At 38.6% G+C, this 18,657-nt stretch overlaps 1 protein-coding gene across 1 annotated transcript in view; it reads right to left on the bottom strand.

The window, feature by feature from the left end:
• The window catches only part of CLCN5 (chloride voltage-gated channel 5), a 143,833-nt gene that overhangs the window by 19,069 nt on the left and 106,107 nt on the right, over nucleotides 1-18,657 (bottom strand). The window contains exons 5-7 of the mRNA XM_045537769.1: nucleotides 6,511-6,662; nucleotides 3,527-3,626; nucleotides 188-375 (exon numbers count right to left, since the gene is read on the bottom strand). Of these exons, the coding sequence (XP_045393725.1) occupies nucleotides 188-375; nucleotides 3,527-3,626; nucleotides 6,511-6,662 (440 nt within the window). The remainder of the gene's footprint in view (nucleotides 1-187; nucleotides 376-3,526; nucleotides 3,627-6,510; nucleotides 6,663-18,657) is intronic.

Genomic DNA, 18,657 nt, shown 5'->3' with positions numbered 1-18,657 from the left:
CTCCACATGTCAGAAGAGATGGAAATAGAGCTGCACTTAAACCACAGAGAAAGGCAGTTGGTACTGGTTCCCTTTTTGTGAAAAGGAAAATGGGAGGAGATTCCACAATTGCCATGACTACAGTATAATAAATGAAATAAATGTAAGAATAAAATTCAGTAGTTCAGAAATCATTACTACATGTTACCTCATCCGTGCTGATGATAAGCTGGGACCAGCTATTCCACTCTGGGCATTTGTCTCTGTCTTCAAAGGTAACATGTTCAGAGTTCCAGCAACAATGCTCATGGTTAAACCAAAATCCCCCTGTGCATATACCTTCTTTTAAGTCTGTCATCCAGTGAGCAGAGATGTCTATCAAACCAGCTAAAGAACCTGATTTGTGAGGAGGGAGGGAAAGGGCAAAGTTCAATTCAATCTTTAAAACTTCATTCTTTGGTAATCAGAATAAGCTTTGTCAGAGAAAATAAGGGAAAAGGAATCCAAATAAAAAACAAGCACATACCTTTCCATTCCATATGCAACCTCTTTCAGATTGTATGTTTGCTTGATTTTCACTTATTATTCCTGCATTAAACAATGGTGTCTGTAGAATTTTTATATAGGAGGGACTTAGGGAAAGCAAAATGGGTGGATGGGAGAAAGGGACAGTGGGTTTGTCTTTAATCTGAATTAACAGGGCAAAGACACTGCACTGACTTCCAGTTTATGAATACTTACCCATAAAGACAGTCAGGTTTATTAAATATTTTATTCTCATTACATACACAATTGAGGGAATGTGAATTGCCTCAAATAAATTCTATGATATTTATTTGAGATGGATTGGGGAGGAGAGGTGACAAAGATTATGGGGAGAAGGGCTAAGCCTTGAGAGCAAGATTGTGCACCATGGACAACGGAATGTAAGCAATGCCTGGAAGGCATTCTTGGCTAAGGGAATTGAATTCATCAAAGCACAAACTGTGATGTGTAGACATGATGAAGCCTCCTGAACCTAGGACATGAACATTCTGAAGTTTTCTTAGTGAGAAGGAACAACAGTATCATACACAGAACATTTACCAAAGAAAATTAGGAGGAAATGAATAGTGAACTGGGGCACTCATGCACTGTGGCAAGTAGACTGATAGGGTTAAGACAGTTAGAGTGCTTTAGATTCTGGCCTTCTCATCATTTCTGTCATCCAGATGAAGAAACTCTGGCATAAAGAAATTAAATGGCCCAGAATCGTGCTTCAGGGAAATAGTAAAGCCATCATAAAATTCACAGCCCCTGAATTCCCAGACTGTTCCTGCATTCAGACACACTGCTTCTATTGTTGCTCTCCAATGCTTAAAAACAAAATACCCTGTGTGTACAAGGGAAAGAAAAATATTCACTGACCACCTAGTGACAAGAAATATATTAAAAAGTTGAGGTTATTACGCCTGTATTCCAACAGGCAGGAGGCCATGCCGTGTGTATGTTTTGGTAGGTGCTAAAAGTGTTAACACAGGTTATTTACGTACTTAAAGAACCTAGTCAAATCTAACACATTGTTTGATACCCACTCTTGGCCACTCCAGCCCCCAGACTTCTCTGCACTTACTGCCTGGATTTAGCAAATTACCATGATGTTATGTAGTTTGGCCTGTTCTTTGGTTGTTTCATGTGTGCATGTCTTATTTTACCTAACATTGGTACCCTCAATCCAGTCTTCCCTTCTCCTCCTACCTCTCTCTTCCTCCTTCTCCCACCCAATTGGCTCTTTCTTCTTTGGTTACAAATTTTATTAGGTTTCCCCAACCCTAAAGAATAAAATGCTGTCCCTTGCCCTTGTTAACCATTTCAAACTTTTGCCCTTTCTCTTCCAATGACTACCAAAAGTTCCACACTGGTTTCCTTCCCTTGAAATATGGCTCCTAATATTTATCTGAGATGGCTTTTCAAGTCTATTGATGTGTTCCTAACTGCCAGGTTGTATAACTTTTTCTCAACCATCTTCTTTCTCCTTAGCCCTTCTGCAATACTTGGCATCACAGACCACCCAGTCTATTATTGGCCAGCTCCAAACTGGCCAGACCATGTTCTCTCTCCTGTGAGAGCCACAGGGGGCAGAGTTAACACTCTAGGCCATGAGTTGGCAAACTATGGCCCAAGTGGCCTGCCCCCTATATATGTAAATAAAGTTTTCCTGGTCACAGTCAGGTTCCTTCGTTTACCTATTGTCTATGGCTGCTTTTGGGCCACATTGAAGAGTAGAGCAGGTACAGAGACCACTTGGCCCACAAATCCTAAAATATTTACTATCTGGCCCCTTTACAGGAAAAGTCTGCCAACCCCTATCCTAGAAAATTTTTGAAAACCCAGCTATGGATGAGCCACTCCTCATTTGCTGCAGTCATTTTCTACTCCATGGCTCCCAAACGGTAACAGTAACAGTAGCAGCATTAACAACTGAGTGCTGTACTAGTAAGTGCTATTTTGTGCTATCTCTCATTTAATGCAAACTTTATCATCTCCACTTTACAGATCAATAAACTAAAGCTTCCAGGCCTTAAGAACCTTGCCAAAAGCCAAAAAACTAGCAAGTAGTAGGGCTGGGATTCAAATCCAGGCAGTCTAAAACTAGAGCCTATGCTGCTAACTACCATTTTATCCCCTCCACCTCTAGGTTTCCTACCTAACTTCCCTTTCAGCTTAAGATTCCTGATCTTCCCAGGCCCCATGCTTACATGCCATTAGGACATACCTCTTGGCATCTCTGCCTGGTATCATTGGCTCTCTGCTTCCCTCATGGGAGGGGAAGCCTGCTTGGGAACTTACTTGAAAGCTGTATTTGTACAGCAAGTATACTATTCTTAGTGAAATTATATATTATTTGGAGTGGTGGAGGAGGTTGATGGAGTTTACAGGAAAAGGTGGCACCATCCTACCTCTCAACCACTATGAAAGAATGAGATATGGCAGTATCAGCCATATCTTACATGCTTTTCTATACCACAAGATAAGAGAGTAGATCAAGGGTGGGAAACTTTCGGCCTTAAGAATCCAATTGAATTCAGTCAAAAGGCTGCACTTAAGGATTTAGAAGGCCACATGTGGCCTTAAAGCCACAGGTTCTCCACCCCTGGAGTAGATGTTTAAGAAACATCTACAAAATGTCTTAGGAAGTCCTCTTCTGCACCATTGCTCCTAAACCCTATGCCAGCTAAAAAAAAAAAAAAAGAAAAAGAAAAGACAGTCTCCAACAGAAGGGCTCTTCCTCAAGCACCAAAATGCAGTGCTAACTTCATCTTAAAATGGATACAATATTTTATAGTATACAAAATGCATTTAGATGCACATCCTCATTTATTTAGGGTAGATGATGCAGGTATTAGTACCCCCTTATAAATAGGAACATCAGGCTTCCAAAAGGTTCACCAGCAATTCATTTCAGGTAGGAAAATAAGAAAACACAACACTCAACTCAGTTCATGACTTGGGGGAGAGACACGTCACAATTTTAGATTTGTTCTGAAAACTAACATAGTTTACCTACCTGATAAAAGCCCAATAAGGAGCATCAACAACCAGCCAGAAAAAGCATCACTCACACTGTGAATTAAGGCCCATGTTGACTCTTTGCTTTTATTGGTAATCTGGGGGAAAATGAGAAAACATTGGTATACTACACATACCCTTTTTTCACCTCAAAATTGCTCAATAAAGAAATACAAAGACAAATAACTTGGGAACAGAACCCAATTTAGAGTTACTTTTCACATAATCTTTAGCTGAATGAATTTCACCAACAACTCTGAGGTTCCCTGAACTCCACCCTCATCTACAGTATTGTAATGCTCACAAATACCTTATTTAGGACTTTCCTATTCAGTTGTTCATTTCTTATAGCATCAACTGTTTGTTTATCGCAGTGATTCTCTTTCTGTCCTGGACATCTGATATCCCAAGGACGATCTCTTGACTCACAGCAAATAGTTTCATTATTTGTCAAAGGATAAACAAACACAGGCTTATTTGAGTGATGAAAGTACAATTGGAGGCTTACTACCTGGGGACTGTGGTTCAGGTAAGGAAAATTCCAAGACTTGATCCCACAACCCCACAATTGTACATTGATCACAGATATTAAGTGATATCAATGATGCATCTCTTTCATTTTCAAAAACCTGCTGGCAATATCTAAGGCTATCAGGAGGTGCAGAAAGCTTTATGTTTTAGGCCCTAGCTTTGTCAATTTAACCCTTCAGTACCCACACCTTTTTCTCTTCCAAGAATTGTTTATTGTTTTTTCTAGGATTTCAAGTATTGACAGCCCCATTTTAATTGTCAATAATTTTGAAAATAATCTGTCCTTAATTTTTACATTCTTTATAAACACATTTTTAATTTTTAATTTTTATGGATACATAATAGTTGTACATATTTATGGGGTATATGTGATATTTTGATACAAGCATATAATGTATAATGCCCACATTTTAAAAACCAATATTCTGGCAGCTTCGTGTTTGGTACTTCCCCATTCTCTGTGCCTCTATATTTTATCCTTGAAACGGTGACTTGGCTACCCCACCTTTATCTACAGCAACATTACAAATAATAAATTATTATTAAAATTTCAAAAGCAGTTTTAAAATTCATTTTGACCTGTGACCCTAGGTTTCCAATTTCCGTGCTGAAAATGGATGATGTTACATTTTTCCCTGTGACATTGTTTCCTTTCTGATAAGGAACAGTTAATGCTTAAAAAGCCCCCTTGGACTATTTGATAAACACATTTTAATTGGTTTTAGATTATTAAGTGACACCATTTATCTCAGATGCAACCATTAATATAAAGAGAAATGCGCCCTTGTCATATCACAGATGACTCTGAGATATATATATATATAGGCAAGCATGAAAATAAGGTTTATTGAGGATAGAAAGATAGGATTATAGGGCAAGAGCAAGATATAGGTTTACAGAGCAGGGTACATACGCCACAGATGACGACTGGACCCATTGTTGCAGCAAAGTGAGAGCCAAACGAAGGGTGCAAAAGGAGTGCAACTCTCATAATTTGAACAACATGTTGACTATGCAACTGATGAAAAACTGAACTCTGAATTACAGACAGCAGAAATTCAAATGCCTGCCTGATGAATTGTTACAATAGAAGGAGTATATGGAGTATATGGGGTGTTCCCAAATGGGAGAAATCTTACGAAAAACAGAATGCTTTCTAGAGATCACCTTCCCAAGTTGTGATTAAAAAACAAAAAAACAAAACTCAGTGGGATCACCACAAATCCAAGGATTAAGAAGGAATTTCCTAAACCCTGTACCCGGGACAACTTGACTCCTGGGTTCAGGTGGTCATGAGAAAACCAGTCAGGAGCTGGGAAAGGCTTAGGAATGAAAAGCAATCTCCACCTGACTGCTCAGGAGATTTGCTTGTCTCTGAGAGGAGGAAATCACAAAGTCAGGAGAGAATGGGGTCAGGTTAAAAATTACCTTTTACATTTGGAGTCTAAGCAGAAATACTAAGAAAAAATACTAATACCTACTTGTGGGTTGAAAAAGTGACTCACCAGAGGACTACCTACTGTGACTCTCAGGGGCTGGACACTTACCTTTTTAATAGTGTCTCTGTGTGGTCCTTACACAAACTAGAAATTGTGATTCCCTAATTTAAATGATTCACAACAACAAGTTAAAAGCAACTGACCTTGGCAGACTGCTCTGAGAAGTTTTCACAGTACTTTGAAAAGAGAAAAGTGGGGAAATTCTCTTGTCAAATTCAAAAGAATTTGTGCCATAGCCATAAGTACCATCTATTACCTATCATGTTAAATTAATGTCCTTAATTTAAATTTGATTGGTCTTGCGGTTTTATTGGAGAAGAATGCATATATTTACTTTGGTTTTATGGTTGTACAAGAGCTATAATCACAAGGATTTTATCCTGTATGTTTCAGTAAACACTATGGCTCTGAGAATTTTTTCTTTTATTCCTTTAAAGGGAGCCCATGTACTTTTCTTAGTTTTTAAAATCCTGCATCAAGGAAAAAACCATAAAAGGAAGATGAGATGGGAAAAGAAGATCTTTGACATTTATCTTGCTACCCTCCTTCAAGTTTGTTTTAACCTCTCTGCAGAGGCATTTATACACATATTTCAGGGCTGTAAGGATCCTTTTCAACTATTTACTACAGGAAGATAAATCATCGTTAAATATAATTTTCTTTAAAAATTATAGCATAAAAATCATATGCAAGATGTCTTTAAAAATAAAAATAAATTAAAAAATGAAACCCTACGTTGCCAATAGAAAACAGATCCAGCCACGTCCGGGGTTAAAGGAAAGAATAGAAAGAATATATATCTTCTCCTGCTGTTCCTGCTGTTAATAAAGAATAAAAAAGCAAGTAACAGAAAAAAAAAGAATTAAATAAATAAAAAAAGAAAGAATATATATCTGCAATTTCTTCCCCGGGTGTTTCTTACCACTTATTCATGTACCATCTTTTGTCTTACCTCTCGGTGCCTATCCCGGTCTCGAGACTTCTCTCTCACCCAATCAATTGTATTGAAATCATCATAGGTCCCTACACCAGGAATTGGCTCCTCCAAGAAGTCCATGATTCTATATGAAGAACCTATTCCTCCACCATTGTATGACTTGTCCTCTGTATTGAATAGGAAACAGACATTAGTACTTCAGATGGACACTCTTAACATTTTTAATATCTCCCTTCTGAGCTCCAAAAGGTGAGCCCTTAAACTATCAGATGACTGTAGTTAGGGTGTACTGATAAAGCAACATAATCACTGGGTGGGAACATACATGACATTCACAGATTTCTGTGGTCTAGGCACAAAATGATGAGTGGCTAAAGGTAGTGTGAATAGAAAGGGACAGATGAGAGTGACAGTACCAAGAGAAATGACATGAGTTGATGTGCAACGGGAAAGAATTTATGAAATCAAAGATAGGAAGCAGCTTGAAGCAGCTTAGGTATTTCAGTTTATAGAAGGGAGACAAAAGAGTCAAAGGTCTTTGCAGACATATCACATCAAGAACCATTTTACATTTATAAGGCAGTAATTCAATCCTATGAGGTAGGTGGTTTTTGCCTGAAAGCCTGTCGGCTTCTTCAAGTGTTAATTAAGCTGGCAGGGAAGTACAAATTTCACTTCAATAGGTCTAAGACTTGATCCCTGATGTAATGGGCTTACAGAAACTCTTTCTAAGTATGTCGGAACAGTCTAAGATTTACAAGTAGAGACTTAAAGAACAGTGCATGGCTTGGTGATGAAACATCATCTAGAATGAACATATCCATTTGCCTACTTATCGTATTCCTTACCTGTTTTGCTTTTGACGCTTCTATTACAACTACTTATGCATATGCTTTATCTTCCTTTCTAGACTAGAAACTCTTTGCTGGCAGCCCTACATCTGATTCATCATTGCCCTCTCCACAGTGTCTAGCACATATTCAAAACTTAATAAACATCAGCTGAACCCAAATTTATTTGATGAATGGTGGGGATAAGGGAGAAAATCTTAAACTCACAAGTTGTGCTCACACAAGGCTTAACAAACTTGGTCAAAATATTCCTGCAATGTCATCTGATAGAACAATATTTTGCTATTAAACATAGAATGTAAAACAGTATTGAGGAATTTATGCAAATGCACACTGGGGAAAATGCAGAATAATGCCTTCATTTAATTCACCCAGCCAAAGCTCACATTTGCAGCACCAACCTTGGCAGGGACAAGGCTTCATCCAGACTGTTTGGTAATGAATCCTTCTGCAGAGAAGGCCCAAGTGGGTCTGAGCTGACTCCCTCTTCTCCCATCTGTATTCCCATCTTCACTGTAAACTCCTAACAGACAAACTTTAGCATTCTCATGGGGCAAATTTGAAGGAGCTGTACCTGGTTTACCAACTGTAAGTCTTCTGAATACCTAAGTCAGCACACCTTTCACTAGCAATGTGCACATTTGAAAGGAAAAGCTCTGCAGAGTCCAAATCATCTGGAGGGTGGGGTTGGGGTGGAGTGGAGAAGGTGAACAAGTTAATATTATAACCCCAAACCAAAGTCCTTTCCATATCTTCACTCGTACCTGGCTGTAAAATGGATGGCTGCTGAATCACCAGCCCAGCATTTCCTATCATGTCAGTGTCATACTGATAAAGATGAAAGCTGGTGTGTTGCTTGAGAGCTTAGAGAGGAAAAGCCAAGTAGGAAATGAGGGCAGAAAGAGAATAAAGTATGTGTGTGGGGGGCGGGGGGCAAGCTGTTTCAATTCTCAAGTCAAATGCTGACATGAACACAAGACACCAAACAACGAGAAATTTACTTTTTAAGGCAGGTTACTGCTTCAACTGAATTTACTCTGGTTTCAGAGTTCTCCTTTCAGGAGGGAGAAAAAAGGATTTTGTGAAATTGATTTTAAAAAGCATCCAATAGCTATCTAATGTTACACTATATATCAAATGAGGCCCCCAACTTTAAGGATATTAAGGCAAAACGAAGATCTGCAACAGCTCCCTAGCAGGAAAGAAAGAATCCTATTACATCACTAGGTAACATGAGCACCGCATCATCCTCCTTTGTAGTCCGGTCTCCTGTTAGAAACGCAATTGTCAGGCCACTCTCAAAGAGCAGGCAGTGATCAGAATCCTACAACAGACTGCTTGCGATTCTCCAGACCCCCTGCTCCCGGGGGGCATGCTTCAGTCCTTGGTCAGGCTCAAGTCTGCTTACCTTCAATCACAGTTTTCTTTTTTTCTGCCTCAAGGAAGAAATAACCTTGGCAGCCTGCATTTGGTCATTTAGGTTGAGGAGCTTTAGCTCGGAAGTGCTTTAGAAGGGCACTTGCTGCATTCTCTGCCTTTCACAGCAACAAACGCCACCTAAAGAACCACCAGTGTTCCCGGGCGGGCGGTCAGACAGAATGTGATGTCACTGTTAGAATCACGTGACCAGACCCTTGGACCAGCCTTGGAGAAAGGAAGATTTTTAACCGGGCACAGAAGCCTTAAAGATGTAGTCTCATCTAAACAAATGCCATCAAACTGGGGGCAGCCAGTTCAGCTCAGAACACTGGGGTCCAGACAAGTCTTAGTCTTCAGACCTCATTTAGCAGAAAGTCCAAGAAGGCTAAGTAGAAATATCCAAAAGCACTTACAGTTACAGGAGTCCTTAGTAAAAAAGGGAGAGAGGCAAATATAGAAAAGGCTTTTTTAAAAACACTCTGGATAGCAATAATGTGGGTAAAATCTCACAAACATAATGCTGAATGAAACATACCAGACACAAAGGAGCACATAACATTAACGATTCTATTCCTATAAATTCAAAAACAGACAAGCCTAAATTATATCATTTTAGGATACAAACGTAAGTGATTACATTAAAAAGAGAAGCAAGAAAATGACAAAAGTAAAGACATGAGCTACCCAAAGGAGAGGGCTGCCATCTGCAGGAACACATGGCAAGGGCGGGGCTTCTGGAATGCTGGTTATTTTTCTTGATCTTGGACATGATTACCTGAGTGTTCACTTTATCATTATTCTTTAAACTATATGCATATGTTTTATGTCTCTTTCTCTGTGTACAGATTATAATTAGAGAAACATGAAAAAATGAACTGCATATGAACCTACTATACAAGGTCAGTTCTTTAATACCACCTAGTCACTTTGAAAATCCAGAGTACAGTCAAGAAAATCAGCTGTTTCTTGTAGCAGTGCTCTACCCAGGAAGCAACATCAACTCTGATACTCATAAATCTAATCTGGGTGGAAGCAGCTATTTCAGCCCTGACAATAAATTCACTATGATGTTTCCATTGTTTTAAAGGCTTTCTTAGCTTCAGCCCTCTTCCAAAGGCTATTTTTAAGCAGGTCTTAATTAATTGTGCAATAAGGCCAGTCCAGTAAGGAACAATAAAATTGCTATCTCCCAACTCCCTAAATGAATCTGTAGGACAGCCACTGTTAAACATTAACCCAGTCACAGTGTGCTCTAATAATCAGATTCTAAATGTAGGGCTTTGAAATGTTATTACTCTCATCAATTCTTAAGACTCAATGCATCCTGAAATGTTAATACAATGAAACCTTATGAAATGTAAGGCAATGCATGAAACTTGTATGCTTTCAGTCCATTGTTGTTATAATACCCCACTCTCTTGATGAACTAATCTAGCAGTAATGAGGAGAACTAAAGCAAGTGGCAACTGATAGTATTAAGTGGCAATGAGCTACAATGCTATAAAAAGCAAAAGGCATTTATGGCCCAAATATGACTGTCTTATGCAATTAAACTTTTAGAAAAGTATGTATATCTTATTCAAAGAGGGTAACACGCCCAACCTCTTAAGCCTCCTTTAAAATTGTTCTTTATTAAAAAACATGATTTGGGCCAGGCGCGGTGGCTCACGCCTGTAATCCTAGCACTCTGGGAGGCCAAGGCGGGAGGATCGCTTGAGGTCAGGAGTTCAAGACCAGCCTGAGCAAGAGCAAGACCCCCGTCTCTACTAAAAATAGAAACAAATTATCAGGACAACTAAAAATATATAGAGAAAAAATTAGCCAGGCATGGTGACACATGCCTGGAGTCCCAGCTACTAGGGAGACTGAGGCAGAAGGATTGCTTTAGCCCAGGAGTTTGACGTTGCTGTGAGCTAGGCTGAGGCCACGGCACTCTAGTCTGGGGCAACAGAGCAAGACTCTGTCTCAAAATTTTACCTGTAGTATCTGAAGACCACTACAGAATTCACTTATATTATCCAATATGACTTACATTATCTTATTATATTATCTTATACTTTAGCAGCTACAATATTTAGCAGTCAATTTACCAAAAATACTGTCTTTTTTGGTACTTAAAAATGTATAGTTCTATGGATTGCATAGCTGGTGCTATGTTATTAACTTTTAATAAAGTTTATGTGTTTTTCAAATGCTCTAGCAGCACTTCTAGAGGAAGGACTTTTTAAATTCCATGTAAAGTTACTTCCTTTGAGAACCAGAGGGCTGGTAGCTGATGCAGTCCCCATACTAAAATGAGATTTAATTACAATTTAGATTAAGAAATGAGGCACTGGGACTCAGAGTTTGACATGCTATATTTCTCTTATTCTTTTATATCCTCCATTCCCTTTTCTGCCAAATTTGTAATCACTAGCATGTGTTCATTATACAGACTGCCCAGTGCAGGTCAATTGATACTATTTTGAAAATAAGACAAAGAAATGCTTATCAATTTTTAATGCATCCATGATGAAAATGCAATAATATATTATAATTAATATTTTGGGAAAAGTAGAGTTATCTTCCTGACACAGATCTGACCAGATCATTCCCTAATTTCTAAAAGGTCAGTGACTCCTAGAGCAATGTTTTGAAAACTTTTAGCACATGAAGACCCCTTAATGGGTATTTGGCACAAGTGTGCACCACAAATTTAAAAATATTCATCTTAATTTTTAGAATAGAAAACATATTTTAAAATGTGTAATAATGACAATGACATTACTACTATTTTAGATTTCATCAATGAGAGGGATTAAATTGTATTCTTTCACCAAGGTATCTATAGCTGACCTGATGACAAATAGCTTAAGGAGTCAGTCATATTCCACATCCAGTTGGTTTCTTTTCTTAGCATTTTTTAAATTTAGCAGAAAGAAAGAGCAAATTCATAAAATTTAGCTGTCAAGAATGGCAGCAGAGATTACGTGCCCATTCAGGGCCAACTGATGAGGCACAAAGTAACAAAATACAAAAGGCTGTTCAAAAAATAGTATATTAAGACTTAAGCTTCTGGCCTGAGCATGTTGGCTCATGCCTGTAATCCTAGCACTCTGGGAGGCTAAGGCAGGAAGATCACTTGAGGTCAGGAGTTTGAGAGCAGCCTGAGCAAGAGCAAGACCCTATCTCTACAAAAAAATTAGCTGGGCACAGCCTGTAGTTCCAACTACTTGGTAGGCTGAGGCAGGAGAATTGTTTAAGCCTAGGAGTTTGAGGTTGCAGTGAGCTATTAATATGATGACACCACTGCACTCTAGCTGGGGTGACAGAGAGAGGCTCTATCTCAAAAAAATAATAATAATAATTAAGCTTCTGGTGTGTAAATACACTGCCAGGAAAGGCAGAGTAAAATTAAACAATGAGCCTAAATGTCAGATTGGGGTACTTAGGTGAGTGGAGATTTTTGCCTCTATAAGAAAAAAAAGTAAAACTTATCTCAAGTAAGTTTTGATAGCATAATGAATATTATATATAAAATAAATTTAATGCTTTAATAGGAAAATTATTCAAGTTAAAGCACAATTAGATCTCTACTTGAATGATAGAAGAAAAAGCCCCCAAAAGGCTAATTTACATTGCCTGAGTCCAGGAAAAACACACAGTAAACTAGTCAGAGAAAAAAGTCAACATTGAAACAGCTTCCCTTAGGTTATACTTAGGTCTAAAGACTTAACAACAGGTCTTTAGAAACACACTGCTTGAATGAGAAGGCATATAAATGAATGCATTTAACCTAGTTCCCATTATGGAAACTACTTTCTAATTTTTTCCTTAAAAAAATCACATGATGCATAAAACTAGAAAACCCTTTAAAATACAAGAAAAATAATTCAGATTTGAGAATGTTTATTTCAATCCCTAACCAATATGCCATTAGAAATTTACCTAGGGGGCTGAACAGTAACTGATTAAGCGAACTAGTTAATCACTAACAAAAACACAAGGGGAAAAAGGATAGAAAGAAATCTAAAGCATAGACCTTGAAGTACTGCTTTAGTAATGTCACAGCTGCATGAGGGCTCCATAATTGGCAACAGCCTAAAGAAATAAATAAACGCTCAAAGAAATGGGGCAGGGCTATTAGTCCTGTATCACAGGACTTGAAAATCATCCCTTTAAAAAATGTATTTCAGTTTTACAGGGATATATTATATTTCTGCAAGGCTGGAACCACATCTACAAAACATTCAGCACTATGCCTAGCACACATCAGCAGATATTCATCCTGTGGTAATTTAAACCTTACCTTTATTCAACAGCAACTACTGAGCCTACTACATGTCATTTCTCACTTTCATAACTGCACTGCCCCTTCTTTTCTTGTACTGATTCATCCATTCTAGATCTTCTAATAAGTCATAAACTCTTTCACATTCCATTGCACCTACATGTCTATGTCTGAGAATACATTACAGCTGAAGCCCTAATAATTAGGCAATGTTTGTAGGACCTGTCTATCTAGGAACTTGTGCCTCCATTTTGCTTCTATTTTGCTTTTGCCACTTACCCAAACCCATTGGCCAAAAAGCAAATGTTGTTGGGGTAGTCTTCCCATCTAAGTCCTGGATTGTCCTGTATAGTCCCATCTAAATCCTGGATAGTATCACTGGACAATGTTATGCTTTAATATGCTATCTTAGTTTGACCCCTGGGATATCTATTCAGGATGACTATTCTGTTGATACACATAGGCAAGTCATACTGGTTGTTAAATACTGAAATATCTCAGTAGCTGTAGATAAATAACTACTTTTTCCTGAAGATTCTCCTCCTCCCTGCCTCCCATCAGCCCTTAGAAACTCCTGAACTTTCCCATGATCCAGCAGCTGGAACACCAGCAGTCTCCAGGACACTCTGCCTTCTGACTGATAAGCACCTGTGCTGTTTTGAATCTCACCCCTGCACTCATTTCATTCAGGGATCCACTGCTTTGGTTGCTGTTCAGAGCAAGTTAAAACTTGAAATTTTCTAAGATGCAGGAAGGACAACAAAGAAGAAACTCTCTATCCCAACTCTGTTGAGAGCTGGACAATATAAGGGGTGGTGAGGGATATGGGTAATGGAACTGTAAAAACCACAACAAATCTATGATATATTCTATTGAAATGAAGTTTGAGCGTTATGAGAAGAATACAGTAAGGCAGGGCATGGCAGAAAGGGATAGGCAGAACTTTAGAGACAAGCATAAACCAAGATTCTAACACTACCTTCTGACTCCTTTTTTCCCATTAGATATAGCTCTATCCCCACCAGGTTGTAGACATTTTCTTGAGGTGTTTCTCTTTTATGCATCTGTATCCTACTTTTATGCATATGTATCCTACTCCCAGCATCTGCTCTAATCTGGAAGTTCCCAGCCCAACCTGCTTTCATCATGAGTGGAGCCAGGTTGCTAATTGCCAGAATGACCAGAGTTAGCAAAAACAGCATACGAGGATTTTGGCTTGGTATCTGCGGTTCTCACTGGACTAGAATGCTACAGAAAGCAATGTTGAACTAGAAGTAAAGGGGCTAGTTTTGAACAAGTTGCTGAGAGGGCTGTTCATATAAAGCAAACAGCCCTCTACTCCCTTATTGGCTCTTCATTCCTTTCTTCTCAAGTGAACACATTTATGGGACTGACAAGAGAGTAGGGAATACAATGGGTAGGGAGACACTACCCTAAAATGCACATTACATACCACAGTGTTGGAAAATCCTTTGGGTAGCATGATCCTGCCTAAAAACTTGTAATTATTGTTTTAGAAGCAGTAATTCTCCAGTTCTTCTGTACTAAGTCTACATTGGTTTCTCTCTATTAATCTCCAAAAAGAAGTTGGGGACAAGAAACTAGCAGTTATTCTTTGGTGGGGAAAAAATTTCAAGAGAGGAAATACCAATCAGGAGATTCTTCTTGGATTCATAGGAATAGTGTGATGTCATGGACAGAAAAATGAGTTTAAAAAAAAGAAAAGAAAAATGAGTAAAAAAAAAAAAAAAAACAAACCATATCTCCTGGGAATCCCCTTAAAGAAACAGTTGCAATTGTGCACACCAAAGTACCTATGTTATTCACTGTAGCACTGTCTGTAGTAGCAAAACCTGGAAACAATGACAGTGTTCAGTAATAGTGGAATAGTGCAAGGAAGGAAATAGACTGATGTATAGTGAAATAGAAAAATATCCCAGACATATTATATGAAAAAGCAAGTCAAAAAATAATAAGTAGAATGTTGTTGTTTTTTTTTTCTGAAGTGTATGTCTATGTGTGTGACTGGACAGAGAAAGAACCGGAAGGATCATATTGAAGTCTTTTTGGTGGTTGTCTCTTAAGTGGGAAGAACAGGGGGGACTTTCACATTTTACAGATGTGTGTACTGTTTGAATCTTTTATAGTGAGGTGTATTTATGTGCTATATAAGTGATTTTGAAAATAAAAGCAGTGCAGCTGAAAGAGTACAGACAGGACACTGAAAAGAGCAGACCTATATTCTGGGAGTCAGACCACTGGGATATTTATGGACAAGGCAGGTGATAGTTTCTGGTGAACACTAGGTGGAGAAGCCCTGAGAGAAAGATGGCTCACTCAGTTTTTAAATAAAAGTCAATAGGAAGAAAGTCTTTGTGATTGGACCTACAGTCCAGCAGTGAGAACACATAGATTCTAATTCTGGCTCCACAACTCATTAGTCATGTCACCTTGGGCAACTGCCTTAATCTCTGTGGGTTTACAGGTTTGCCATCTATAAAATGAGGGGATATTAGCAAGTATGATTTTAAGGTCCCTTCCAACTTCACACTCTATCATTTTAGCAATGATATTTTGCTTGGTCACTCACATATTGTATTGAATGACTTCTGAGAGGACCTTATCTTTGAGGAATTCCAAATGGTATTTTGATTGCATAGTTATCTGAGAATACTCTTCTGACAAGATCATAAAATGGTGCTACCAATCCTCAAAAAAGAAAAGTAAGACTCAGCTCACAAGTGAAGTATAGGACAACCTAATATCCCACTGAGACCCAACACTTCCGGCAAATGGATAACTGTAGAATTTTACCCATATGGCTACAGCATCTCTGGAGTATCTTGTAGCCCCAGACCCCAGAAACACACAGTACACACCTCCTGAGGCATTACAGCAACTCTTTCCTCTACCACATGTCATAAAATGGAACAAAGTAATCCACTCAGGAATTACAGTATTACCAAATGGCCTCTAAAATATATTTCCTTCAAGAAGGTACCAAAGTGGTTTCATTAAATGAAAAATAAATGGGGAGCCTCCGGATTCAGCTCCTGCAAGTAAAGAACTTAGAAGTTATTACTTTCATCCTTACAAGAAAAGTTTGGACAAACTGAAAAATCAATTATCTTTCTGGAACCCATTGGAGAACTGAGGTTGCAGAAGAAACAGCCACCCCAAAATCTCAGGAGACAAACTTATCCAAAGACACACAGCTGAGATCTGCTTACCTGGAGTAGAAATGGCTGGAACCATGAACTGGTAGGAACACTTAAATGGCAATTTGGACAAACTGCTGAAGGCTGAGTGTGGACAAGTATGAGAATGAGAAACTCCTGGGTACCACAGTCTTAGGGGAGTTCCCACACTAAGGCTCAAGCTCTACCTCCAGGAACCCCACCAAGTCCTCACAGTGAAGATCCAAGAAAGAATCCCTCCGGGCTCTGACCAGGCAAGGAGAACAGTAATCACTGTGAAATTTGACCAGAGATTTCTCCATAACAAAGGGTTATGCTCCAGGGGAAAATACTTGCCCCAAGCCTTCTCCCAGTTGGGGGAAGAGCATTCTTCCCACTCCAACCTCCTCTAGCCTTCTTATCTGACCTAAAGGGAGGAAAACATACTCAACAGAGGTCAGGGATTCAAGGACACACTTTGAGAATGCTGCAGTCAAGGGAGTAGAGACAAGGGAGGACAAAAAGCTGTACTATTGGAGAAAAACTTTGCAGCCACAAAACACAGTCCCAATAAAAAAACTGAGATTTAATCAGAAGATTATAAAATTACCTCCTCCTCCATACTTTACCACCACACCACAGGGCACCAGTATAACAACAATGCATTACATTTGAAAGAGTTGCAAGACACAGAATCTCTAGAGTTGTCTTTAGGCAAACTCAAAATCAAAAGGGGAGACAAACACAAGGACACCACAGGAATTTGAACCCTCAGGCACCTAGTTACTCTAAACATTAAATACAGCCCAACTCTTACTCAGTTTGCCATAAATCCTAACACAATGGAATTAAACTAGAAACAAATAACAGAAAAACAGCTTGAAAATCCCCCCAAATACCTGGAAATTAAACAATACCTCCAAATAACCCATTGGTCAAAAAAGTCTCAAGACAATTTAAAAAATATTTTGAAGAAGATGAAAATACAACATATCAAAATTTGTGGGATGCAGCAAAACCAGTGCTTAGAGAGAAATTTATAGCATTAGATGCATAGATTACAAAAGAAGATCTAAAACCAATACCCTAAGCTTCCATCTCAGGAAATTAGGGGAAAAAGAGAACAATGTAAGCCTAAAGCAAGCAGAAGAAAACAAAACAAAACAAAAAAATCAGAGTAAAAATTAATGAAATTGGCCAGGAACAGTGGCTCATGCCTGTAATCCTAGCACTCTGGGAGGCTAAGGCAGGAGGATCACTTGAGGTCAGGAGTTAGAGACCAGTCTGAGCAAGAGTTGAGACCCTGTCTCTACTAAAAATAGAAAAAATTAGCAGGGCGTGGTGGTACACACCTGTAGTCCCAGCTACTCGGCAGGCTGAGGCAGCAGGATCGCTTGAGCCCAGGAGTTTGAGGTTGCTATGAGGTAGGCTAATGCCACTGCACTCGAGCCTGGGCGAGACAGTGAGACTCTGTCTCTAGATAAAAAAATCAATGAAATTGAGCACAGGAAAACAGAGAAAAATTAACAGAACCAAAAGCAGGTTCTTTGAAAACATCAATAAAATTGATAAACTGTTATCCAGGCTAACCAAGAAAAAAAGACACAAATTACCAATATCAGAAATGAAGGAGGAGTCATCACTACTGATCCCTTAGACATTAAAAGGATAATAAAAAATACTATGAACAACTCTACACACACAAATTTGCTAACTTAGGTGAAGCGGACCAATTACTTGAAAGATACCAAACTACCAAAACTTACACAGGAGAAACAGAAATTCTAAATAGCATTATGTTTATTATTAGATCAAAAATTAATAACCTTCCCCAATAGAAAGCACCAGGCCCAGACGATTTTACTAGTAAGTTCTACCAAATACTTAAGGAATAAATAATATCAATTTTTCACAATCTCTTTCAGGAAATAATAACAGAGGAGACATTTCCTAATTTACTCTACGAGGCCAACATCACCCCATATGAAAACCTAATAAAGACATTACAAGAAAGAAAACTACAGATCAGTATCTCTCATGAACATAGATGTAAAAGTCCTCAAAAATATTAGTAAATTAAATCCAACATTGTATAAAGAGAATTATACACCCCAACCAAGTGGAATTTATTCTAGGTATGCAAAGCTGGATCAACATTCCAAAAATCAGTGTAATCTACCATATCAATAGACTAAATAATAAAAATCATATGATCATATCAACTGACACCACAAAAGCATTTGACATAATTCAACATCTATTCATGATTAAAACTCTCAGCAAACTAGGAATAAAGGGTAATTTCCTCAACTTAATAAAGAACATCGGCTGGGCACGGGTGCTCAAGCCTATATAATCCTAGCACTCTGGGAGGCTAAGGCGAGAGGATCACTCGAGGTCAGGAGTTTGAGACCTGCCTGAGCAAGAGCGAGACCCCGTCTCCACT

Source organism: Lemur catta, chromosome X (genome assembly GCF_020740605.2).
Source record: "Lemur catta isolate mLemCat1 chromosome X, mLemCat1.pri, whole genome shotgun sequence".
Lineage (NCBI taxonomy): Eukaryota > Metazoa > Chordata > Mammalia > Primates > Lemuridae > Lemur > Lemur catta.
Note: the sequence above shows the minus strand (reverse complement) of the source record. Positions and strands in the feature narration are given on the sequence as shown.